Consider the following 26,842-nt stretch of genomic DNA (forward strand, 5'->3'; position numbering starts at 1 on the left):
TTTACTTAGGGCCCCGATCAATTTTCATCAGTGAAAGCACGTTCACGTCTATGGAGGGAACATTTCAGCATAACAACCAACGATCAGCAATTAAAAAAATGCAACGCCTCTCTACTGCGATCGATGGGTTTACCTAGAAAAGAACTTACTCATGTAAATAAATACGCGCCGTAATTAGAAGACAGCGTGATTTTTCATTTAAATCAAAATTATATAAACCTCCCCAGCCCCCCTCCCACATAGGGCCGAGACTACGAGTCAAGTGTCATATGAACCATGGCTGTGACTGGGGTTAATGCAGCTCGTTCAAAACCCCCAAAGAACTTAACAACAGTCAACCTCGAACTACTATTTAATGAAGATCACTTAGCTAGAGCTAAAAAAATAAACAATCGTATAGAAATTTTGAAAAAGGAAAATGTTTTTCTTGGTATATTTAATAGTGCTGAGTGTAATTGGGATAAATACACAAAGTTTTGAAGTTGAAGAAACTCTTCCAGAAGTCGAAGGGTAAAATACATAAGAGTTCCCCCCAAACAAAACTGATTACAATTACTAAGCATATCTTCCATTTCTCTTTTGATAGTGGTGCGGAGTTAAAATCAGAACCTTGGAGACCAAAGCGACAACCTAATTATGATTACATACATTATCTCATCGATAAGCAAGCTTCCTGTGCTGACCAATATGTGGCCCCCATCAAAGAAGAGAAAAACCCCTTAAACCCCTACGAAATGCTTGTCTATCCCTATGGTATACCATCAACCGAAGCCACCTTTAACCCTAAAGAAGAATATAATCAAGAATGGAATTGGATTCCGAGATATTATAATCCAGTATTAACTGCAATTTACCCAACTACGAAACCTCTGGGTGTAGTATCTTCAAAATGGTTGGGATTTACCAATCCACCAATTGCTGGATATTCTTCCAAGTGTGGAACGTATGGCTGTAAAAATAAATCCCGTCATAAGTCACAAATAAAATCAAGTAGCAGTAAAAAATCAAAAGAAAACCAAGAAAAGACTTTCAAGGTACAATTGGATAAAGTTTATGATGAGGAGAAGACGGAAAGTCCTATTGTAAAACCTCAGGAATCGGCCAAACAAAATTCCAGTCAAGTTGTTACAGTTAATGTTAATATTGGTGGTTATGGATCTTCTCAAGATATTAAGCCTTTGGATCATTCAAATAATGGTAAATCTAATTACCAGGCGCAGTCAGAAAATGCCATGTCTTCTGAAAGATTAGGATCTCTGGAATCCTGGATTCGTGACGAGAATCCTAATTCCAACCTAAAAACGAAAGGCAATACAGGGAAAGATAACAGAAACGGGAAGAAACAGGATTCGGATCCAATCGAAGACCAAAATCCACATATTTCTTCACTATATTTTTCGAATTCCTATTATCCTATTGAAGAGTCTTCCAATTCTGCAGAATATCAGAAGACGGAAGACAAAAAACTTAACATGGGATATAGCAAGTCATTGTTTGATTATAAGAAGTCTGATGGATCTTCAGGATATTCAAAGAAAACTTCTAAAGTATCATCTCCTCATGATGCTTTGGAAACATCCCGAGGTAGAAATATGGGATCTTCACTAACTACTGTGAAGGATTCTCCCCATTCAGAATATTGGGAAAAAATTAACTCTAAAGGTGATCATACGAGTAGAACTCATATCAATAAAAAGAAGACTAAATCATCAGATATTTTATCCGTGGAGAAGTCGAAGCCAAGAACCTATTCATCTCAGCAAACTCCGAGTTTATATGAACTCAGCCAAGAGATACAAACATTTTATAAAGCTGAAAAGGATCACTCTCACAACGAAACACCTGGAGAATCTGATAAAACTTCCAACAATTCAACTCTTAGCAAGACCACATTGTATGTTAAAGAAAATAAATCTGGCCAGGAAAGATCCGAGTTATGGAATAAAAAATCGGACTCATCACATACAGATACGAGTGAAAAGATCTCCAAAACTATATCGCAAACTACCTATGATAAAAATGTCAATTCAAATCGTGAGTCTTCAGATATACTTGGAACAGATAAGAACTCAAATGGGAACTACGAAACATCCAATGAATCCAAAATGTCAGAAACTTCAGGATATTTTTCTGCTAAGCCAGCTACTGTCAATACGAATATTGAATTCCATTTGGATCCAGAACATACTTCATCTCAAGAAACCCAAGAGTTTCTTATAAAATCTTTGAAAAGCCAAGAATTTTCACACTCAAGACCTAGTTTAAAGGCGCATCATTCAAATATGGATATCAATCTATCAATTGAACAACAAGAATCGAAATATCCAAAGACAAAACTGAAAGATCAACCCATTGCGAGTATGGTATTATCTCAAGACCGGGATTATAATTCCATGGAACAGAAAAACTTAATCAAATCCAATACACTAGAATCATCATCTGAAGAATCAAATATGAGAACAGTGCAAGAAGATCAATCTTCCTCCAGATCATCTTTGGAGCAAGCTATACCATCTGATGAAAGTCTACTTAATGGACACCCAAAAAGAAAGAATACTGGTGACATCAACACTATGGGCCTTACAAATAATGGTAAATTTGAAATTATAAAAATCCATGAAGATATTAGCAAATCTAGGCCAGGCTCTGTACGTGAGGAATTGGATAAATTCTTTGAAGAGTACAATAAAAGTCAAAGACGGAAAGAATTTAAGGGAAAGGAGGTAGCTTTGAAATCCAGCTCAAAGATTATGGGAGAGCAAAAAACAACTAATATATCGGAGAAGTCTAGGGAGAATACAAAGGAGCAGGATTACGAAGATTCAGGGGTAAATACATCAACAAATAATAATAGTGGTCATGGTCGTAAAGACAAGCTTAGCCTTGCATCATTAGTCCATAAAGAGAGCCAAAACACTCTTCATAATGGGCGCAATCGTAAAGAAAAGACTGTTGGTGAATCATCTTCCAGTAATAATATAAACCTCCAAGAACTCTTGGGTTCAACATCCGATTCTGAATCTATTGAAACAGAACGAAACTCTCAGGAGATTTTCAAAGTATTCTCAACATCCAACAAAGATAAAGCAGATTCTAGTTATACTCAAATGTCTTCAAATTTTAAAACTAAATCTTCTACACAGGTAGTTAAAATCTCTTCAACATCCAATCAAGACAATATTCGCGCTAACAACAACAATGAAGTTCAGAGAATGCAAAACAGTTCGCAGGCCAACTTGGAAGATGCATCGAAGAAAATCTCAAATTCTTCAAAACAACCGAATGAATCCACTGCATCTAATTCGGAAACCCAAGCAGAAGTTAAATTTGCTACCTTTTCCACGAATAACAGTGGAGGATCCGTTAAACATATTCCCCAGATTAAAGATAAAGATGATACATTAAAATATGTATCTTTGGCTGGAAGAAGTCAGGAAGATAAAGATGTAACAGATATTACAGAACTGGAACAAGCAGTAGATCTCTCCAAGGTTACAGTATCCAAACAGGAAGAGTCTAGTAAAGAAAAACTATCTAACTTTAGCACAACTCAACCATCATTGGAAATCGAGGAACAAACCAACGTATCAGGGGGAAATATAATTGAAGACACCAAAAGAATACAAAAGAAATCAATGGCACCGACTTCGTTTACCACAGATAGTAACTCCCAAGAAATTCAAAATAAATTACAAACGCAAACTTCTTCCACCAATAAGAAATTAGATGACATAATTCCTGAAATTAATACCGTAAAATTCTTTACATTTGCCCAAAGTAAAAATCCAGAGGACAATTCAATGTTAAATGAAGAAATCAATAAATTCTCTCAATCACAAATCCAGTCTTCAACTGATAACCTTAGTCCGACATCAATATCTTCCGATCCTGGAAATTCTCTACAGGGTGAAGTTAAAATAATTGCAATTTCCATTAAAAGTCCCATCCAAAATCCAAATGTTCCCAATTCAAATATTGAAAGTAACAATCATGAAACAAAGTCAAAGGCTATCCAAAATACACAAATGGTTTCCGAAACATCCTTGGATTCTGGTGAAACATTCTCATCTATATCTAATTATCAAGCTATCCCCAACCCTCCAGATTCGAAACTTGTACGTAGAGGTTTTATAGGAGTCCTATCGAATTCTAAACAAGATATGAGAAATAAAGATTTTACATTGGGTAAATAGATGATGAAATTGTTGATGTAACATTTTCTAATTGTATATCCACTTTTCAGAATCTACAACTACGAAACCTAGATCACAAGATAGGAGAAGGATAAAAAACAAGTTCGTGCACTATATTGAAATACCTAATCACAGGGGTAAGTAACCAAATTGTACGAGAATCGATGACATCTAATTTTGTTTCGAATGCAAGTTAATCACAATGTTATAAAAATCAATTACTCGAAGTTAACTGAGGTGCTCAGCCATCTCAAGAAGAGATATGTGCATTCAAATTACGTTTTTGGGCCATTATATGCAGCAAATCTTACATTTTTCATAGCATCTTAAAAACAGAGTTGGCTAAGTTCTGACCATTGCCAAAATCGTGCATTTTTTAAATGCCTAACTTCCACGCAGAAAGCCATGATCGTAAACTTTTCTCGGTTAAGTCCTATGTTCCTAAACCATCCCGTTCTTTTTTGTATTAAATGGTGCCATTTAATGCAGAAAGTGTGTGTTATCTGTATATACTGAGTGGTACCATATGGTACATTTTTGGTATAATTTTCACATTTCATACCCGAGCATAACAAGATATAGCTTATTGCTTTTAATTGGGTTCCAACTGTTCAAAGTAGGAAATTTTTTATACACTCCCCCATAGGATGGGGGTATATTAACTTTGTCATTCCGTTTATAACACATCGAAATATTGCTCTAAGACCCCATAAAGTATATATATATTCTGGGTCGTTGTGAAATTCTGAGTCGATCTGAGCATGTCCGTCCGTCCGTCTGTTGAAATCACGCTAACTTCCGAACGAAACAAGCTATCGACTTGAAAATTGGCACAAGTAGTTGTTATTGATGTAGGTCAGATGGTATTGCAAATGGGCCATATCGGTCCACTTTTACGTATAGCCCCCATATAAACGGACCCCCAAGTTTGGCTTGCTGGGACTCTAAGAGAAGCAAATTTCATCCAATCCGGCTGAAATTTGGTACATGGTGTCAGCATATGATCTCTAACAACCATGCAAAAATTGGTCCACATCGGTCAATAATTATATATAGCCCCCATATAAACAGACCCCCAAATTTGGCTTGCGATTGCTCTAAGAGAAGCAAATTTCACCCGATCCGGCGGAAATTTGGTACATGGTGTTGGTATATGTTCTCTAATGACCATGCAAAAATTAGTCCACATCGACCCATAATTATATATAGCCCCCATATAAGCCGATCCCCAGATTTGACCCCCGGAGCCTCTTAGAGGAGCAAAATTCATCCGATCCGGTTGAAATTTAGTACGTGGTGTTAATATATGGCCTCAATATATATAGCCCCCATATAAACCGATCACCAGATTTGACCTCCGGAGCCCCTTGGAAGAGCAAAATTCATCCGATTTGGTTGAAATTTGGTATGTGATGTTAGTATATGTTATCCAACAACCATGAGGAATTGGTTCATATCAGTCCATAATTATATATAGCCCCCAAATAAACCGATTCCCAGATTTGACCTCCGGTGCCTTTTGAAGAAGCAAAATTCATCCGATCTGGTTGAAATTTAGTACGTGGTGGTAGTATATGATATCCATGTCCATGTCAGTCCATAATCATATATAGCACCCGTATAGACCGATCCCGAGATTTGGTTTTGGAGCCTCTTGGAGGAGCAAATTTCATCCGAGTCAGTTGAAATTTGGTACATTGTGCTAGTATATGGCCGTTAACAACCATGCCTAACTAGGTCCTTATCTATAGTTATATATAGCCCTCAAATAAATCGATCCCCAGTAACACAAAAATTGGTCCATATCAAGTTCATAATTGTATATAGCCCCCATATAAGCGACCCTCATATTTCAATTCTGGCTCTCTACCACGTATGGACTAACTCACAATTTAGAAAACGATGGTAAGAAGTTTTAAGATACCACAACCCAAGTAATTCGATTGTGGATGACAGACTTTCGTAGAAGTTTCTACGCAATCCATGGTGGAGGGTACATAAGATTCGGCCTGGCCGAACTTATGGCCGTATATACTTGTTTTATATATAACGGACCTGCCATTAGATCAAGCTTAAATCTTTTAAATCTATAAATCTGCAAATCCAATATGGTAATTAAAATATTTTGATTGTAAATTCTGCAAAAACAAATCACTTTTCGCCACTCAATGATCTTTTGAGACTGTCTCAAGAATGCCAACATTATTATGTATCTGTCTAAGGTCCATTATACTCTTTCTCCAAAATAATTTGTGATTCATGGCTCCTTCTGCAAAATATATGGGTCAGTGTTTCTGCGTAAGAGTAACTCTTCAACACCAGATGTAATAATGTGGATCCTAAAAGCAAGGAAAAGCACGATTAAATCGCTTTCATGAAAAGACACTCGTTGTACAATGTGCAACTTAAATGAAAATGAAAATTTGCAATATTTCTTAGGCCAAGTTTAGGTTAGGTGGGAGCCCGATGTATCAGGCTCACTTAGACTATTCAGTCAATTGTGATACCACATTGGTGAACTTCTCTCTTCTGAGTGCTGCTCGATTCAATGTTAAGCTCAATGACAAGGGACCTCCTTTTTATAGCCGAGTCCAAACGGCGTTTCACATTGCTGTGAAACCAATTAGAGAAGCTTTGGAACACTCAGAAATGTGACCAGCATTAGTGAGAGGGCACAATTCACCGCTGAAAAAATTTTTGGTGTTCGGTCGAAGCAGAGATCTAACCCATGATCCTATGTCTGCAAGACGGGCATGCTAACCATTGCACTACGGTGGCACCCCATGCTAACCATTGCATTAAGGTAGCTTAGGCCAATGTCCAGCATTAAATGAATTGCGATTTCAAACGAAAAGGTAGCACAATTTTTGTTCTAAAAGGCCCGAATGTGTTCCCTCTTTGAGTTCTCTTATAAGTCTAAATGTGATCCCAGTTTGAGTTCTTTGACAAATAAAACCATCTCATTTTATATTGAAGCATGAACGAATTATTACTGAAAACGACATTGCGACATTATTCTTCCACAATGGACTGAATAGTCTAAGTGAGCCTGCACTGAAAAAAATATTGTCGTGAGGTCAAAGATTTCATGTCTTTCGAATGCAAATTTTACTTAGCATAAAAGACGCATTTCTTTAATATAAAGTTTTTTTCCTTGTCCAAAAGTCGATAAGCTTTTCAATGAAGTCGTATTGTCCTTATAATTAAGTGCTTTCACTTAAAAATGGGTATCATAACATGAAAGAAAAAATGTTTGGGCCAAGGTCAACTTGACTTTAATAATTCCGAAATATTATTTAAATTTAATGAAATTGTCTTTAAATTTGTTGTCTTTTTGCATCTTGACTATAAAGCAAAAAATCGTTCAAATATAGGACATGTTTTTCAGCACTTTATTTTAAAGACGTTTTTTACTTAGCATAATTTCCACTGGAAGTTGAGTCTGAATTTGGAAAATAAAGTTGTTGTTAACTCGGTTTTAAAGGATTTTGATAGCATATGAAGAAAAAAAGCTGAAAAAACGAAAAATTAAAATGTGCTTCCTAGAAGCAAGTACACAAAACCCAAATTTAAAAGAAAATTGTGTCTTAAAAGTATCCTTACTTGTATTCTGCAATTCTTTGGCTCGGAATCAATACCAACATTTTTAAAGTAAAGACAAAATCTTTGGAACAGGGTATGCTTTTTTTCAGTGAGAATCTTAATCGGGCTGCCACTTTAACCTATTCTTCCGCATATCCAGAATTTTCGATAAAACTATGCGATAACCGGTTGTTCCTGCCTAGTTTAAGGAAAAGACTGAAATTTTTGAAAATGGAGTCAGTCAAGTTGTTGATAATAGCCTTTACTATCTGCTTTGATAAGGGATTTAATTAGGCCAGATGTTTAGAATATGAACCTATACGTTGAATGGTTCCACGATAATTGTACTACATTCTACAAAGTCAACATTATACGTGCAATGGTCAAAGATATGACGCCGACATTTTTTTGAGAAATTCAAAGATATTTTGTTTTTCCACGAATGAGTGAATGAATCCATTTGTGTAATAGAAAATTTTCCGATTTTTTTTTTTTTTTAATTTAACTCTCCGATGGATGTTAATGCATAAATCAGTCTTTTATATGATCTCAAATATGATCGTTTATCACTTCCTGTAATAAACTATCACGTTTGAGAACAGATAAAATACATACTTATGATATAAGTCAAAAACTTCCACGGGACCTTACCACCCAACGGAGGGTTAAATCAAAATGAAATTTCCAAAAAAAAAATCACGATTTAGGCAATTTCCACAAGCACTTTTATTTATTTAACTAAATATATTCTTAATTCGATTTCCCTTCTCATTATCTCTTCTTTATATTTCTAATATATTTAACCTATTTCAGATCATCGTATTGAACCCATACTCTCCAAAATCTATGCAGGACCAAGACAAATAACCCATACACCACCTACATTTTATTTTCATAGAATAGAACCTCGTCCTAAAACTATGGAAGAATTACGACCCTTTATGTCCGAAGACTTTGAAGATGTTGAAGAACATTCCCCCAGTATATCAAAGGAATGCCTAGATTACGATTGTATCTACGAAGATGAAATCAATATGAAGTTAAAACCCAACTTTCCAGAATTGATTAATTTCAAAGTTTCCTTAACATAAGCTTAACAGAATTTGTTGAATGACTAAATGGACTAAGTTAAATGGTAAAAATAAATATTAAATATATGTATATACAAATCAATTGTATTGCTGATGTCATTAGGACTATGGGGGTATGCAAGTAATTCTTGTTAAAGAAGAAGAAACTTTTATACTTTGTAAAAAGTATATCCATCAAATAATAATTAGTGGCGGCAAAACTTGAACAATATTCAATTCTGCATACCTTTTTGTAGAAATTGAAATTACTGCATAATTATATGATAATTTTATGACATGCTAGCTTTTATTTTGATTCTGATTATAAATTTTGATGGTTTTGAAATTCGATGTGTCGTCTTTGGCCAACATTAAAGTAGATTTAAGGGGGGGATATGGAAAGTCATGTTAAAAGATTAGGACTTTATTTATCATTAAAATAGAATTTCCATTTAAATATTTATTGTGGAGGTTTACTCGTATAAACCTTTTTCTGGAGTATACATATAAACTTTGAGTAAGTCACTTCATTCGAATTTTGTGAAAAATGAGATTATAGTTTTTTAAAAATGTTAAAGATTTAGATCTATTTATATGAGTTCTCTGGCTAATTAAGAAATTGCATTTTGAACGTATTCAATTATATATTTTGCCTTTCAAATTACGAACAATGAGAAACTAATCTTGAACTCGATTTAAACTAAAACTGCAGACATTTATAAAATATTGAAATTTATTCACTGAAAAAAATATTGCCGTGAGGCCAAAGATTTCTCATGTCCTTAAAATACGAATACGAATTTTGCTTAGCATAGAAGACGCATTTCTCTAATATAAAGCTTTTTTCCTTGTCCAGAAGTCGATAAACTTTTCAATACAGTCATTTTGTCCTTGTAGTTAAATGTTTGGACTTAAATTGGATCCTAAAATAAAAGAATATTTCTTTTTACTAAGGTCAACTTACTTTCAAAATTAATGAAATCGCCTTTAAATTTTTTGACTTTTTGTATCTTAACTACAAAGCAAAAGTGTTCATAGGATATGGTTTTCAACACTTTACTTTAAAGACGTTGTTTACTTCAAACATAGCATAATTTCTACTGGAAGTCGAGAAAATTGAAGTTGTTATTAACATAGTATTAAAGGGCTTTGATAGTATATGAAGAAAAAAATCTGAAAAAAACGAAAAATTAAAATTTGCTTCCTAGATTCAAGTAAGCAAAATCCAACTTTAAAAGAGAATTGTGTATTAAAAGTATCCTTACTTGAATTCTCCTTTTTTTTGGCTAAGAATCAATACCAAATTCATTCGAATAAAGAAAATCTTTGGAGCCAGGCATGAATTCACAACACAGCTATTTATCTGCACATCGGAGGTTAGGTTAGGTTAGGATGCAGCCCGATGTATCAGGCTCACTTAGACTATTCAGTTCATTGTGATACCAACGTGGTGAACTTCTCTCTTATCACTGAGTGCTGCCCGACTCCATGTTAAGCTCAATGCACTGAAAAAAATATTGGCATGAGGTCAAAGATTTCATGTCTTTAAAATACGAATGCAAATTTTACTTAGCATAGAAGATGCATTTCTCTAAAAAAGTTTTTTTCCTTGTCCAAAAGTCAATAAACTTTTCAATGAAGTCGTATTGTCCTTATAATTAAGTGCTTTGACTAAAAAATGGGTATCATAATATAAAAGAAAAAATATTTGGGCTAAGGTCAACTTGACTTCAATAATTCAGTTGAACAGAATTCACTTTCAGCGAATACATATATTAAAAGCTTTAAAATAATGAATTCCTATTTTTTCCAACGGTTAAATGGAATTATAATAATTGTATGATATATATGCCAGTTTTTTTTTTTTAATAATTTAAGATACTATTTTTTGGTACTAAAAATTCAAATCCAAAATCTTCATATATGTATTTTGTAGATTTTCGCAAGTCATTTCCAAAAAAAAGCTGATGCCAACTTCTATAATCAAAAACTGAAAAAAAGCCCTAAGTAAAGTTCGCTATCCAATTGAATTCTTATCATAGCATATGTGATGACTCGTCATACAAATTCGTTAATGTTGAAACAATTATGTGTTTTTTTTTTGTGCTTGTCGCAGTTTTTGTTTTTATCTTATAAATTGTCCATCGTCATTTTACAAATTCAATTATAATTACTTCGAATGAAAACTAAATGTGAGTACATTCGACATTTATCAGTCATATTTTTTCGCTTGAAGACCTCAAAAGCTAATGCGGCAATAATCACCTGCCTACCATGCTATCGTCTTCGACGCTCTAAACTCAAGTTGAAAAGGCACGCGTCCAATTTATGATTTGTTCAAAAGAAAAATGAAAAAAAAAAATTCTGATCGCAAAGAAACATATGACTCTGATAAAATAGGCATAGAGGAATACAAATTTAAAAACAATTGAAATATGGGAATTATACAAACCATGGGACAAAATTGACCATATGATTGTTGGCTATGATACGATAGATATCATAAACAAAAAAAAACTTCATTGCCTTAGTGGAGCTCTAGAGAAGCTCTAGGTGCATTTTGTATGCCTTTATCTTAATTTAAAGATATTGACTTAAAATGACGGAAAATGAAACCCACATTTTTGGCCAGAAAACTTAAATAACATAAATGGCAAATTTCTTTAAAATAAAAACAGACTTACAACAGCTTTAGCACAACACTACATTGAGTTGGGACATAAATCAGACTTTGAGAGTGTCAAAATCTTAGACAAAGAGAGAAAGGAGAATAAACGTTATACTCTAGAGTGTCTAAGACTACAACAAAGAGTTCAATGTGCAATAAACAGAAAAGAAGACAAAGATAACACTAATGCTGCCTGCACATTAGCTATTATTTAGTTTACGTCCAATCTTCTATGATCGTAGTCATAAGGAAAAACATCTGTGATATTTTAATTTAGTTTTGTAATTATTTTTGAAATTATTAAATTAAATATTTGTTTAATGTCGTGGTGTTTCTGTGTCGTTGCTTTTTACTATTTAAAATTAATTTTAAAAAATATGACAAAAGACTAAATGTAAGTTTAGCGTTTAGCTTATGATACGCTACATAGAAGTAATTGTATGTTTTTTCTGTTTACAATATGGTTGCCAGATTTCAATAAAAAATTCATCCCAGAAGAAGTTGGAAATCACCAACGAAACGTCGGATGTAAATATGAAATAAAGTCTTTTTATTTGCATATTGAGAGACCTTGAAAACCCATTTTAGACCAAAAATAATGAATAAGAAGGTCGTACAAAAAAATTTAACAACATAAAAACATTTTAAATAGAATAGGGTTCAAAATCTTTGTTAAATTTTAGCACATAATGTTAACTTCAATTTTTTTTTATAGTGTACACTGAAGAAAGACGTTTTCTTTTCTGAAGAACAAAAATTTAGACATAGTACTCCTTTGACTTACATTAAAAAGAAATCTCGTTTGTCTAAAATTCTGTACCGGAGGAACATATATTTTCTTTGAGTGTACCAGTGAACTATTACTTTTTGAACTTTCGCTGAATGAAATATTGACTTGATATGAAAAATTATATAACCTAAATTTTCGGACACGCCATTTACACAATGTTAAGCTAAAATTTCTTAAAACTAAAATAATGTTTATTATCTTTCTTTAAAATTTTTTCCATTAAAATTAGGACACAAATCTTCGAAATTTGCGTCGCATGTTTTGAAGTAAAGATTAACCCTTTCACTACTAAAATAAACCTAATATTAAAAACTTCAATTTTTCGTCTGTTTTTACTAACAGCGTGTAGAACAAAAATTGTCATTTTGAGAACCTACCTCAATTACTTCAAGAGCTATATGAGCTTGTTTTGAAAAATTGAATGGCTTTACGAAAATAAGCTCTTTTCGCCTATAATATTTTTCACAGTGTGAAAAAAAATACAAAAAAGAACCCGAAACAAGTATATACGGCTCTAAGTTCGGCCACGCCGAATCTTATGTACCCGCCACCATGGATTGCGTAGAAACTTCTACGAAAGACTGGTAAGTCTAGGTGAGTCTACAAATAATTACGAATCGATATGGACTTTTGCACGGTACGTAGAGAGCTAGACCAAATTTCAACCGAATCGGTTGAATTTTACTCTTCCACGAGGCTCCGGAGGTCAAATCTGGGGATCGGTTTATATGGGGGCTATATATAATTATGGACCGATGAGGACCAATTTTTGCATGGTTGTTAGAGACCATGTACTAACACCATGTACCAAATCTCAGCAGGATCGGATGAAATTTGCTTCTCTTAGAGGCTCGGCAAGCCAAATCGGGGGATCGGTTTATATGGGGACTATATATAATTATTGACCGATGTGGACCAATTTTTACATGGTTGTTAGAGACCATATACTAACACCATGTACTAAATTTCAGCCGGATCGGATGAAATTTGCTTCTCTTAGAGGATCGGCAAGCCAAATTTGGGGGTCCGTTTATATGGGGCTATACGTAAAAGTGGACCGATATGGCCCATTTGCAATACCATCCGACCTACATCAATAACAACTACTTGTGCCAAGTTACAAGTCGATAGCTTGTTTCGTTAGCGTGATTTCAACAGACGGACGGAAAGACGGACATGCTCAGATCTACTCAGAATTTCACCACGACCCAAAATATATATACTTTATGGGGTCTTAGAGCAATATTTCGATGTGTTACAAATGGAATGACAAAGTTCATATACCCCCTATCCTATGGTGGAGGGTATAACAATATCAGCTATAATTTTTGTACGAACGTCCATTTACTAGAGACATACAGTAGAAAAATTGTCTCAAATTTTCGTATTTTTCCTTTATTGTTAAAGAAGTTTATAAAAATATATTTCAGTGCCCACCAATATGGAAAATATTTATAGCTTATTTAGATTAAAGCCTCTACTTTAAAATAACATCGAGAAATGAATCCAAACTAAGGGGGAAAATAGAATTTAGGTGTCTTTTTCGAATGTCATTCTAAGTGGACATCGGTAGAGAAAGGGTTAATATAAAGAAATAACCATTAAACTATCTGAGATATTGAATATTTAAATTACACATAATAACGCTTCAAATATGACTACACTGAAAAAACAGTGAATCCACAAGGACGAAAAATTTTGGTTAATTTTATCAAATTTGGATTATTTTTACACTGAAAAAAAAAATATTGTCGTGAGGCCAAAGATAAAAGACGCATAAAGTCGATAAACTTTTCAATGAAGTCCTATTGTCCTTATAATTAAGTGATTTGACTTAAAACAAGTAAGTAAAGTCTAAAGTCGGACGGGGCCGACTATATTATACCCTTCACCACCATGTAGACCAACATTTGTGTTATCATCTCAACTACTTCAAATTTGCTGTGAGCTATATAAAGGTTTGCATTTCCCGATATAAATACTTATAATGGAGACAATTTTTTGTACTTCTACAAAATCTCTAGAATTAAAATTGAAATCGGCTAACGACCTGGAATGAAACACAATGTTAATAAAAAAATATGGGAAATATGAAGCGAGAGAAATTTTGAGGCAATTTTACAAAAGAGCATTTGGGATTTATCAGGCGATACTTATGTATTCGAGAAATAGGACAATTTGAGTAACATTTACAATTTTTGCTACTCAGCAGTGACGATTTTACAAGGATATTGGTTAGATCTTGCCAAGATATGTGGTGGGTTGTGATATATTATTTGGTCAAGTCGGGCGACTTGGAGCCTTATTTAAAACTCAACCGTTCTGTAGAAAGTCTGGTATTACAGTGTGTAGGATATGACTAAGATATGGGGAAGTTATCACAGAATTTTGTGTAAAGTGTGGGGATTTTGGCCATATTTGTATAAACCGGAAAAACGAATATATGGAGGCTTTATCTAATTCTGAACCAAATTAGATCAAACTTGACTTGACTTGACACTTAAATATCATATTAAATATATTCTCCGTGGAAACTATGCAGTCAATTGGAGGAAAATCCCATTGAAAATGGGTCTACATATTTTCCCAACTCTGGTGTACATATAACGGGAGCTATATATAATCTGAACCGATTTCGACTAAATTTGACATGCATAGTTAGAATAATAATTCTGTTATCTCTGCAAAATTTCACGTAAATGAGAGTTTAACTTTGGCCCCCGTGGTCATTTGAGTATAAATCGGGCGAAAGATATATATGGGAGCTATATCTAAATCTGAACCGATGTCAACCAAATTTGGCACACTTACCGATACTGTTAAACGTACTCCTTGTGCAAAATTTGAACCAAATTACGGCAAAACTCTGGCTTTTGAGACCATATAAGTTCAAATCGGATGAAAGATATGTATGGGAGCTATATCTAAGTTTGAACCGATTTCAAACAAATTTGGTACACTTATCGATACTATTAAACGTACTCCTTGTGCAAAATTTGAACTAAATCACGGCACAACTCTGGCTTTTGAGGCCACGCAAATGCAAATCGGACGAAATATATATATGGGAGCTATATCTAAATCTGAACCGATTTCAATCAAATTTACCAAGCATTGGTAGAATGTCAATTCTACTCTTTATGCAAAATTTCACGTAAATCGGTAGTAAACTTTGGCCTCTGTTGTCATATGAGTCTAAATCGGACGAGAGATATATATGGGAGCTATATCTAAATCTGAACCGATTTAGCTGATATTTTGCAAGTTTTTCGAGACTCATCAAATATACGGATGCACTGAATTTGAAGAACATCGGTTGATAAACACGCCAATTATGACCAGATCGGGGATAAATATATATGACAGCTGTATCTAAATCTGAACCGATTTTTTCCAAAATCAATAGCGATTGTCTTTGTCCCAAAAAACGACCCTATGCCAAATTTGAGGACGATCGGACTTAAACTGCGACCTGTACTTTGCGCACAAAAATACATGACCAGACAGACAGACGGACAGACAGACAGCCAGACAGACGGACATTGCTAAATCGACTCAGAATTTAATTCTAAGACGATCGGTATACTAAACGATGGGTCTCAGACTTTTCCTTCTTGGCGTCAGGGCTGTGGAGCCGAAGTCGGAGTCGGAGTCTTGGAGTCGGAGTCTGAAGATTTTGCTGGAGTCGGAGTCGGAGTCGTAAAAATTTTGCTCGACTCCGACTCCGGCTAAACCAAATTTTTTAAAACACTTCACATTTTTGTAACTAAGCAAGTTTTTACGCAAATTAGTTTCCATTGCGTTATTCATTCGATCAATGTACAGCATGATTGTAAATGAAAATCAACTTCCAATTACGGCTATCTTTTGATGTTTCCTAGAATGTTAGACTAGCAGATGGGCTGGATCGATCCATTTTAATACCCGAAATTATTATTTTTTTTTTAATTTTATTTTAAGGCTATATACATATGTGGAATATTGACAGAAAGTTGCTTTTTATAGAAAATTTTGTCAAAATGTTATTTCTATAAAAAGTTTTGTCAAAATTTTATTTCTATTACAAATTTTGTCAAAATTTTTTTATAAAAAATGTATTCAAAATTTTTTTACTATAGAAATATTTTTTTCTAAGAAAATTTAGTCAAAATTTTATTTCTATAGAAAATTGAGTCAAAATTTTGTTTCTATAGAATATTTTGCAAAATTTTATTTCTATAAAAAATTTTGCAAAAGTTTGTTACACAATTTTTTTTTTAAATTTTATTTTTATTGATATTTTATTTCTATAAAAATTTAGGTCAAAATTTTATGTCTATAGAAAATTTTGCCAAAATTTTAAAGCAATAGATTGTTTATTAGAAAATTTGGTCAAAATTTTATTTCTATAGAAAATTTTGCCAAAATTTTATAGTAATAAATTTTTTTATTATAAAATTTTGTCAAAATTTAATTTCTATAGAAAATTTAGTCAAAATTTTGTTTCTGTAGAATATTTTGCAGAATTTTATTTATTACACAAAAATTTTTCTAAAATTGTATTTTTATTGATAATTTTTTCAAAATTTTATTTCTATAAGAAAAAATTGTCAAATTTTATTTCTATAGCAAATTTTCTCCAAATTTTTTTTCTTACTGATGCTCACTGCTATAAAAAATGTATTCGAAATTTTATTACTATAGAAATATATTTTTCTATATAAAATTTAGTCAAAATTTTATTTCTATAGAAAATTTAGTCAAAATTTTGTTTCTGTAGAAAATTTTGCAAAATTTTTTTTACTAGACAAAAATTTCTCCAAAATTGTATGCTCACTGACGCTCACTGCTAAGTCGAAAACTTGTAGAAATTAATCAAATTTTTCAATGAATGAATCATAAATGCATTTTTGCGAAATTGTCTAAACAATTATAAATATTTCCCAAATATTGCCCGAGATTTTGTAGAAGTCTGATTTGAGATTTTATCAAAATGTAGATCTAAATACAAAGTTGTGCAGAGTATATTATAATCGGCCCGCCCGACTTTACTCTTTCCTTGCATTTTTATTTTTTGTTAAAATTGTGTTACGTCCCATAACGTTAGATTTAAATTTAAAGTACATAGATTCTGTAGAAGTATATACAATTTTGTCTAAATCGATTCAGATTCAAATTCATGCATACGGGAATATAAACCTTTATATAGCTCGCAACAAATTTAAAGAATTTGAGATAGTATCAATAATTTTGGTCCACAAATACATATATTATTGGTATCTTCTCATATTATGATGGGTATTTATAGCATTATTTTATTTATTAAACATTGCCCTAAATTTGAAATATAGAGTTTAATTGGCATCTAATGTGAAATTAAGACTTTTTTTTGCACACATAAATAAATACGATACTTTATATCGATCCACTTACGGTACCCCACAATAGAACTACAAATTAGTGGTATTAAAATGAGATTTAGTTATATTACCCGGAGTCGACTCCGGAGTCGGAGTCGAGCTGATGAAAAATGCTGGAGTCGGAGTCGGAGTCGAGCAAAATTGGCTCGACTCCACAGTCCTGCTTGGCGTTACATACAAATGCACAAACTTATTATACCCTGTACCACAGTAGTGGTGAAGGGTATAAACGGGTATCATAACATGAAAGATTTTTTTTTTTGTTTTTGGTCAACTTGACTTTAAAAATTCTTTAAAATTAATGAAATTGTCTTTTTGCAAAAAATCGTTCAAAAATAGGACATGTGTTTTAAACACTTTATTTTAAAGACGTGCATGCTTGCTTTTTTTCAGTGTAGAAAATTTATTAATTACAAATGCTGACATCATGCCGATATCACAAAAATAATTAAATATTTTTCGACAAATTCAAGAAAATTTATTTGACATAAATAATTTTATTCACTTGTTGAAGAAAATTTTTGTATTTTGAAGGATAAAAATTGCAGTTCAAAATTGCAAGAACGTCTTCAGTGCCATATGAAGTTCAAGATGAACGCTTTTGTAGGAAAATGTACAAATTAAAAAAAAAAAAACAAAAAAAACAATGAACCATTTTATGAGAATTTAGTAAATCTTTATGTTTTATTTGTACGCAAAAAAAAATTTAGAGTAATGGAGACTTTCCCCAAACATAATAATTTCATGACCCAAAATTAAACTTTTTTTTTGAGTGTTGTTTTGACGATTTTGCATCTTTGAATACATCACATTTGTCATCCATTCATCCCACTGTGCATCCTTACCAATGAGGGTTTTGCTAGCTACTGTATATATTTCTTTATGGCGCCATATAAAAACAAAACAAAACACAACACATGAAATAACACTGACTGACTGACCACTTTGACAGCTGTCGGTTAAATGACAATCACATTCAAAATACCGTTAGATATCATAGAAAGAGTATCCAGTTGTCAGAGAAGACCTGCGCACTCTGACACTTAAGAGTAATGGCAACAATAACAAATTTTACAGAATTGAGAGTTTTCTCCATTGACCAGAACCAGAGTACATTTGCGGGGGTATGTTTTGTTTTTATTCCTCCATAAATTCTCGCTGTCAATTTACCACATATTCTAGAGGGAACCAAAGAAAATTCTGTATTATGTGAAATTTAGGTGCTTCTGTAATTCTCTAATATACGGACGTGTTGAGAACTAGTGGTCGGTCGGATGCAAACGAAAAAAAGTAATTAGAATAGAAGTTTTATTTTAGAAAACCAAAAAAAAACAAAAACCAATTCGAAAGAAAACATAAGAAAATAGCAAAAAAAAATCATATATCGTGTAATAGTGTCCTTGATCAATTCAATTAAAAAAATATATTCATATTTAAGAAATATATATCCAGTTTTACCATAGCATAGTGAAATTATAGCCCTTGTGAAACCTTTTAAGTGTTAAGTGTTTTTTATTGATGGAAATAGAAAAAAAAAGAAAACAAACCCCGATTTTTATCGTTACAAACCATAAATGTTTGTTTGTTGTTATTGTATATTTGACCAGTTTTACAAAACAGAAATTAAAGTTTTAAGGAAACAAAAGCATTTATTTTCCAATAAAGAAAAATAAAACAAAACAAACAAAAAATCCCCCATATAACGAGAAACGAATGTGCTATCAACCCACTGAGGAGAACATATTAAGGATATATATTACTGGAGGTGTAATAAACAACAGCATCAATTAAAAACAAAAAGTAAGAAAATTCCACCTACATTTAAGAACTCACATTGAACGTTATTTAGGTATCCTTAGTAACAATCTGTAATCCAAGGATTTCGAGCAATTGAAAGTCAACATTAATTGAAGTCTATTTGTATTTTAATCTTGTATGTCTTTCTATATCACTGGGTAAAGAGCTTTCAGAATCTATAAATGGTATAATAAATGGCAATTTATTTCGTTCAACATTTAAAAAAATATTCAATAATGCTATTCATACACTGAAAAAAAAGCATGCCCGGTTCCAAAGATTTTGTCTTTCCTTTAAAAAAATTGGTATTGATTCCGAGCCAAAGAAGCGGAGAATACAAGTAAGGATACTTTTAAGACACAATTCTCTTTTAAATTTGGGTTTTGTGTACTTGCTTCTAGGAAGCAAATTTTAATTTTTCGCTTTCTCATCATTTTTACTTCATATGCTATCAAAGACCTTTAAAAACGAGTTAACGACAACTTTATTTTCCAAATTTAGACTCGACTTCCAGTAGAAATTACGTAAAAAACTTCTTTAAAATAAAGTTTTGAAAAACAGATCGGGTGAATTTTGCTTCTCCAAAAGGCATCGGAGGTCAAATCTGGCGATCGGTTTATATGGGAGCTATATATAATTATGGACTGACAGGAACCAATACCTGCATGGTTGTTGGATACCATATACTAACACCACGTACCAAATTTCAACCGAATGGGAAGAATTTTGCTCTTCCAAGGTGCTCCGGAGGTCAAATCTGGGGATCGGTTTATATGGGGCCTATATATAATTATGGACCGATATCGACCAATTTTTGCATGGGTGTTTAAGGCCATATATTAACATCACGTACCAAATTTCAACTGAATCAGATGAATTTTGGTCTTCCAAGAGGCTCAAGAGGTCAAATCTGGTGATCGGTTTATATGGGGGCTATATATAATTATGGACCGATGTGGACCAATTTTTGCATGGTTGTTAGAGACCATATACTAACACCATGTACCGAATTTCAGCCGGATCGGATGAAATTTGCTTCTCTTAGAGGCTCCCCAAGCCAAATCGGGGGATCGGTTTATATGGGGGCTATATATAATTATGGACCGATGTGGACCAATTTTTGCATGGTTGTTAGAGACCATATACTAACACCATGTACCAAATTTCAGCCGGATCGGATGAAATTTGTTTCTCTTAGAGGCTCTGCAAGCCACATCGGGGGATCGGTTTATATGGGGGCTATATATAATTATCGACCGATATGGACCAATTTTTGCATGGTTGTTAGAGACCATATACTAACACCATGTACCGAATTTCAGCCTGATCGGATGAAATTTGCTTCTCTTAGAGGCCTCGCAAGCCAAATTTGGGGGTCCGTTTATATGGGGGCTATACGTAAAAGTGGACCGATATGACCCATTTGCAATACCATCCGACCTACATCAATAACAACTACTTGTGCCAAGTTTCAAGTCGATAGCTTGTTTCGTTCGGAAGTTAACGTGATTTCAACAGACGGACGGACGGACATGCTCAGATCGACTCAGAATTTCACCACGACCCAGAATATATATACTTAATGTACCCCCTATCCTAAACATTATCTTTGTATACCTAAATTTACAAGCATGCATAGAAAAAATAAAAATACTTTTTAATAAAAAAATTAATTGAAAAAAATTTGAATTAACTTAATTTTTCTATTAATTTTTTAATTAATTAAAAATTACTTGAATCAATTAAAAGTTTTTATTTAGTGTTGTTGATGATATTATCAATTCTGTGAATGAAAAAATTCAAAAGCAAAATTTTTTTTCTGTACTTGCAAAGTTGAAAAAATTTACGATTTATAAATTAATTGATACAATTAACTTTTTAATCAAACTCGGAAGACAAAGTCAATTAAAATAGGTGATGGACATTTTTTTAATTGGTAATTAAAACTTTATTTCAAACAATCAATCTTTTAATCAAACTAAAAACACAAAGTCAGCTACTAAAGTAATTGAAAATAGTTTTTAATTAAATTGTTTTTTTCAGTTTTGCAATCAACATCAATTAAATTAATAAATTAATTGATACAATTAACTTTTTAATCAAACTCGGAAGACAAAGTCAATTAAAATAGGTGATGGTTTTTTTTTTTTAATTGGTAATTAAAAATTTATTTCAAAAATCAATCTTTTAATCAAACTAAAAACACAAAGTCAGCTAATGAAGTAATTGAAAATAGTTTTTAATTAAAATTTTCTTTTTGAGTTTTGCAATCAACATCAATTAAATTGTTTATTGAATAAATTAAAAAATTAATTGAAATTTGCTCACGAAATAAATTAACTTTTTAATCAAGTATTTTTTATGCCCAATTAAACCTGTGATTGATACTATCATTTTTGTGAATGAAGACATTTCAATTAAAAATTTAATTGGATCAATTAATTTCGTGATTGGATCAGAATTTTTTATGTATGCTAAGTAAAACTCGCATTCGTTTGACAAAAGACAAAAAATCCTGGTGCCCTCAACAATTGTTTTTCAGTCAACATTTTTTAAGTATTAATTTAAAAAAACATTAATTTCCCACTTCGTCAACCATCTTCCACATAAAATTCAAACCCTTATGATACGGTCACACTGGGCAAATATTTGACATATATCAAAAAAGAATTCATGGATATATAAGATCATTGTTGGATTATTTTCCAAAACCGGTATCCAGATATTTCGTAAATGCTTCTCGATCCTTATTTTGCTCAAAAAATGTTTGCCTAGTGTGACCATACCCTTAGGTTAGGTTAGGTTAGGTTATGTGGCAGCCAGATTTATCAGGCTCACTTAGACTATTCAGTCCATTGTGATACCACAGTGGTGAACTTCTCTCTTAGTAATCGAATCGAATCCATACCCTTAGTAATCGATATTAAAACCAAATACGCTAAATAACAAAAACACCAAAAACCTATTTATAATACTCAGCAGTAGGGCAGCCAGTAAATATATGGCGATTATACTTAACAAACCCCACCTGCAAGACCAATCCGTGAGTAATTGTCACATTAATTGACACAGTTATGGACAATGAACCACCATCGCTACATCAGTCCCCCTCATAGTATGGCCACATAACCACAGAGATGAACAAAATCATACTCAGTTAACTTCTTCCAACCTAACAGGGCTCCTCAACACATTTTGGTCGAGAGGAGAACCACTCTTATGCTCGTACATATACGCCACTAAACCAATAAAGGATAGAGAAGGAAATTGAAAATAGAATTTTTTCCTGGAAAATAAAAATAAGCCTGTTTTATGGAACGGGGTGTATGACTGGGATAAAGGGCGTTTGTTGGGCAACCTAACCTAGCCTACTCATATTAGCAACCACCACAAACCACTACTGCAGTACGAAGCCTATCACTTCGTTCTACTTTCACCTGTGAGATTGTATTACGAGTAGACAAAACTTGAAAAAGTTGTAGTGAAATCCTTGGGATAAATAATTCTCTAACACTCTACTGGTGTTAGATCAACTTAGCTGAAGAAGTTGCCAACAACACGACTATATTACAAAATAGAAAAAAACTTTAGATTATGTTTTCTACTTTTCCTTTATAGTTAGTTAGATTCCATGCCTTTTGGATGATGGTCTTGTATATCTATCTGTGTTTGTATACCACCACCAGTCGTGATCTCATTTCATTTGGCAATTACAACTTATTTACGATGTCCTTTAAATAGGATTCTGTTGGATACACAAATACGCTTCTTGGAGTGTGTATGTGTGCGTGTGCATACCCTTCCTTTCACTGTCACTCAAACGAAGGCCGTTATTGGTAAAATGTAAGCATTCTTAAACAAGCGAAAAATGTTAGCCAAATAATTATCTTTAATTCTTAGAAATTTTGTATTGTAACTTTGACTACATGAATTTGACGTTGTTCTCATAAATATAAATGAGTTCTTGGTAATGTCTCTAAGAAACCCACGAAAAGTGGATTCTTGTAACTTAAGCTCAACAATTGTCTACGCTTATTAAAGAGGCCATGAGATTTATGTGTTTTTTCAAAATGTTATAAATATTTCTAAGAAAATTTAGATTAATTTTATTTTCTCATGAAATCAATTTCTAATTTTATAAATTGTCATCTTTGCAGTCTTTTACGGGCAGGAGCCATAGTAACGGACAAGAGTTTCCAAAAATTGTAAGACTAAATTCGTTGAAATGTTTTCCGTCCGCCCTTCTTTTCCCAAGTAGACATATTCTGTTCAAGAGTAAGGCAGTATTTATTATCTATAAAACAGAATATTACACGCGAAAACTCGTTAAATAGGATCTTCAATTTGTTTTATATACACTCAGAAAAAAGTGAACTCTCTATTTCACTAAAGCCAAATTAACTTTATTTTAGTTTATGGAATTATTATGTTTGGAGAAAGTTTCTTTTACTCTAATAGTTTTTTGAGTACGTTAGTTAAACTAACTAAAAAACGGAAAAAATTATACACAAATTAAGCATATAGATTTACAAAATTCGTATTTCTCACAACATAGTTAGGTTAGGTTAGGTTAGGTGGCAGCCCGATGTATCAGGCTCACTTAGACTATTCAGTCCATTGTGATACCACATTGGTGAACTTCTCTCTTATCACTGAGTGCTGCCCGATTCCATGTTAAGCTCAATGACAAGGGACCTCCTTTTTATAGCCGAGTCCGAACGGCGTTCCACATTGCAGTGAAACCACTTAGAGAAGCTTTGAAACCCTCAGAAATGTCACCAGCATTACTGAGGTGGGATAATCCACCGCTGAAAAACTTTTTGGTGTTCGGTCGAAGCAGGAATCGAACCCACGACCTTGTGTATGCAAGGCGGGCATGCTAACCATTGCACCACGGTGGCTCCCCACAACATAGTTAAGTATTTCTTTAAATTTGTAAATTTTACTACAAATGCACCCATCATGAACTTCGTATGTCACTAAAGACATTCTTGCAATTTTGAACTCCATTTTTTTCCTTCAAACTACAAAATTTTCTTTAACAAGTGAAAAAACTTAATTATGTCTAATAAATTTTCTTGAATTTGTCGAAAAATATTTACTTATTTTTTGATATCGGCGTGATGCCAGCGTGTGTAGTACTGTTTAGTAAAAATATTCAAAATTTTCTAAAATTAACAGAATGTTCTTCTTGGTGGGTTCACTGTTTTTTCAGTGTATGATGGATGATATATAATGTAACAAAGTAAAGCGCTATTTTTGTTCTTTTTATACCCTCCACCATACGATGGGAGTATATTAACTTTGTCATTCCCTTTGCAACACATCGAAATATTGCTCTAAGACCTGAGTCGTTCTGAGCATGTCCGTCTGTTGAAATCACGCTAACTTCCGAACGAAACAAGCTATCGACTTGAAACTTGGCACAAGTAGTTGTTATTGATGTAGGTCGGATGGCAATGTAAATGGGCCATATCGATCCACTTTTACGTATAGCCCCCATATAAACGGACCCCCAAATTTCGCTTGCGAATCCTCTAAGAGAAGCAAATTTCATACGATCCGGCTGAAATTTGGTACATGGTGTTATTATATGGTCTCTAACAACCATGCAAAAATTGGTCCACATCGGTCTATAATTATATATAGCCCCCATACAAACCGATCACCAGATTTCACTTCCGGAGCCTCTTGGAAGACCAAAATTCATCTGATTCAGTTGAAATTTGGTACGTGGTGGTAGTATATGATATTTAACAACCATGCCAAAAGTGGTCCATATCAGTCCATAAACATATATAGCCCCAGTATAAACCGATCCCGAGTTTTGGTTTTGGAGCCTCTTGGAGGAGCAAATTTCATCCGAGTCAGTTTAAATTTGGTACATTGTGCTAGTATATGGCCGTTAAGAACCATGCCTAACTAGGTCCATATCGGTCTATAGTTATATATAGCCCTCAGATAAATCGATCCCCAATCACACAAAAATTGGTCCATATCAAGTCCATAATTGTATATAGCCCACATATAAGCGACCCCCATATTTCAATTCTTGCTCTCTACGTACCGTGCAAAAGTCCATATCGATTCGTAATTTTTTGTAGACTTACCTAAAAATGATGTTAAGAAGATTTAAGACATCACACTCAAAAAAAAGTGAACTCTCTATTTCACTAAGGCCAATTTAACTTTATTTTAGTTCATGGAATTATTATGTTTGGAGAAAGTTTCCTTTACTCTAATAATTTTTTGCGTACGTTAGTAAAATTAACTAAAACCGAGGAAAAAATATAATCAAATGAAGCAAGATTAACTAAATTCGTGTCTTGAACAAAATAGTTCATTATTTCTTTAAATTTGTAAATTTTACTACAAATGCGTTCATCATGAACTTCGTAATATACGTCACTAAAGACATTCTTGCAATTTTGAACTCCAATTTTTTCCTTCAAACTACAAATTTTTCTTTAGGAAGTGAAAAAACTTAATTATGTCTAAAATATTTTCTTGAATTTGTAGAAAAATATTTACTTATTTTTATGACATCGGCGTGATGCCAGCGTTTGTAATACTGTTTAGTTAAAATTTTCTAAAAATATTCAAAATTTTCTAATATCAACCGAAAGTTTTCTTTCTGGTGGGTTCACTGTTTTTTCAGTGCACAATCCGATTCGATTCGATTGTGGATGACAGTCTTTCGTAGAAATTTCTACGCAATCCATGGTGGAGGGTACATAAGATTCGGCCTGGCCGAACTTACGGCCGTATATACTTGTTTTTATTTTAAAGAAGCCGCATCTCGGCTCCTTCAGGGAAAGTCAAAATATATTGATCCAATTAAACTTTTTTTTAGTTTACTCTCCAAAATGCCCGCGGCACAAAAGTAAGGATTTAGATCGGGAGATCTTTTTAAAGCGATTCTTGCTTAACGCGACCTGAGTGCGATGGTATTGAGTACTATTGGTCCACGGTTTGTGGCCGAAGCGTTTATCTACCCAGGGCTTCATTTTTGTCTTTAGAACATTTTGCCAATAATATTCGACATTAATTTCCACCTATGATCGATGAATACGTACGGTGAGCGATCATCGGCTGTTAAAACGGCCCACACAATTACCATAAGCGGCGCTGGAGATCTGGTAGCCCATCGTAAGTTTACATTTTCCACTGACCCCATTTGAAACTAAACCCGATAATTTTCCTTGTTCAAAAACTGCTCTATTTGGAATGACTTCTCATGGGAGAAATCTAAATTGGCTCTTTCCAATCTACACTGCAAATAATTCTGACCTACTATGAAAGATTATGCAACTTTTAGGATACGCAATTTACACAATATTAAA

At 33.2% G+C, this 26,842-nt stretch overlaps 2 protein-coding genes across 9 annotated transcripts in view; both read left to right on the forward strand.

Moving 5' to 3' along the window:
* The first annotated feature begins 318 nt into the window (after positions 1–318).
* On the forward strand, positions 319–8,944 carry LOC142227239 (uncharacterized). The gene is made up of 4 exons (XM_075297664.1): positions 319–510; positions 587–4,185; positions 4,244–4,330; positions 8,589–8,944. Exons 1-4 carry the CDS (start codon positions 419–421, stop codon positions 8,864–8,866), a joined length of 4,056 nt encoding a protein of 1,351 aa, XP_075153779.1. The 5' UTR covers positions 319–418; the 3' UTR covers positions 8,867–8,944.
* Positions 8,945–18,936: 9,992 nt separating this feature from the next.
* The window catches only part of Ndae1 (Na[+]-driven anion exchanger 1), a 135,927-nt gene continuing 128,021 nt past the window's right edge, over positions 18,937–26,842 (forward strand). For 4 of the 8 annotated variants that reach the window (XM_075297668.1, XM_075297669.1, XM_075297670.1 and 1 more), the window contains exon 1: positions 18,938–19,502. The gene's annotated coding sequence lies outside the window, so the exon portion shown is untranslated. Of the gene's footprint in view, positions 19,503–26,842 lie in introns of all 8 variants that reach the window. The other 4 variants (XM_075297667.1, XM_075297665.1, XM_075297673.1 and 1 more) reach the window with 2 other exon arrangements.

The sequence above is a fragment of the Haematobia irritans genome, chromosome 2 (genome assembly GCF_050003625.1).
Source record: "Haematobia irritans isolate KBUSLIRL chromosome 2, ASM5000362v1, whole genome shotgun sequence".
Taxonomy (NCBI): domain Eukaryota; kingdom Metazoa; phylum Arthropoda; class Insecta; order Diptera; family Muscidae; genus Haematobia; species Haematobia irritans.

What these genes read in the sequence shown, in the direction of transcription:
- LOC142227239 (XM_075297664.1), top strand. Translation starts at nt 419, where the DNA reads ATGTTTTTCTTGGTATATTTAATAGTGCTGAGTGTAATTGGGATAAAT. An exon ending in ACTCTTCCAGAAGTCGAAGG is followed by an intron (nt 511 to 586) that starts GTAAAATACATA and finishes CTCTTTTGATAG; the next exon opens with TGGTGCGGAGTTAAAATCAG. An exon ending in TGAAATACCTAATCACAGGG is followed by an intron (nt 4,331 to 8,588) that starts GTAAGTAACCAA and finishes AACCTATTTCAG; the next exon opens with ATCATCGTATTGAACCCATA.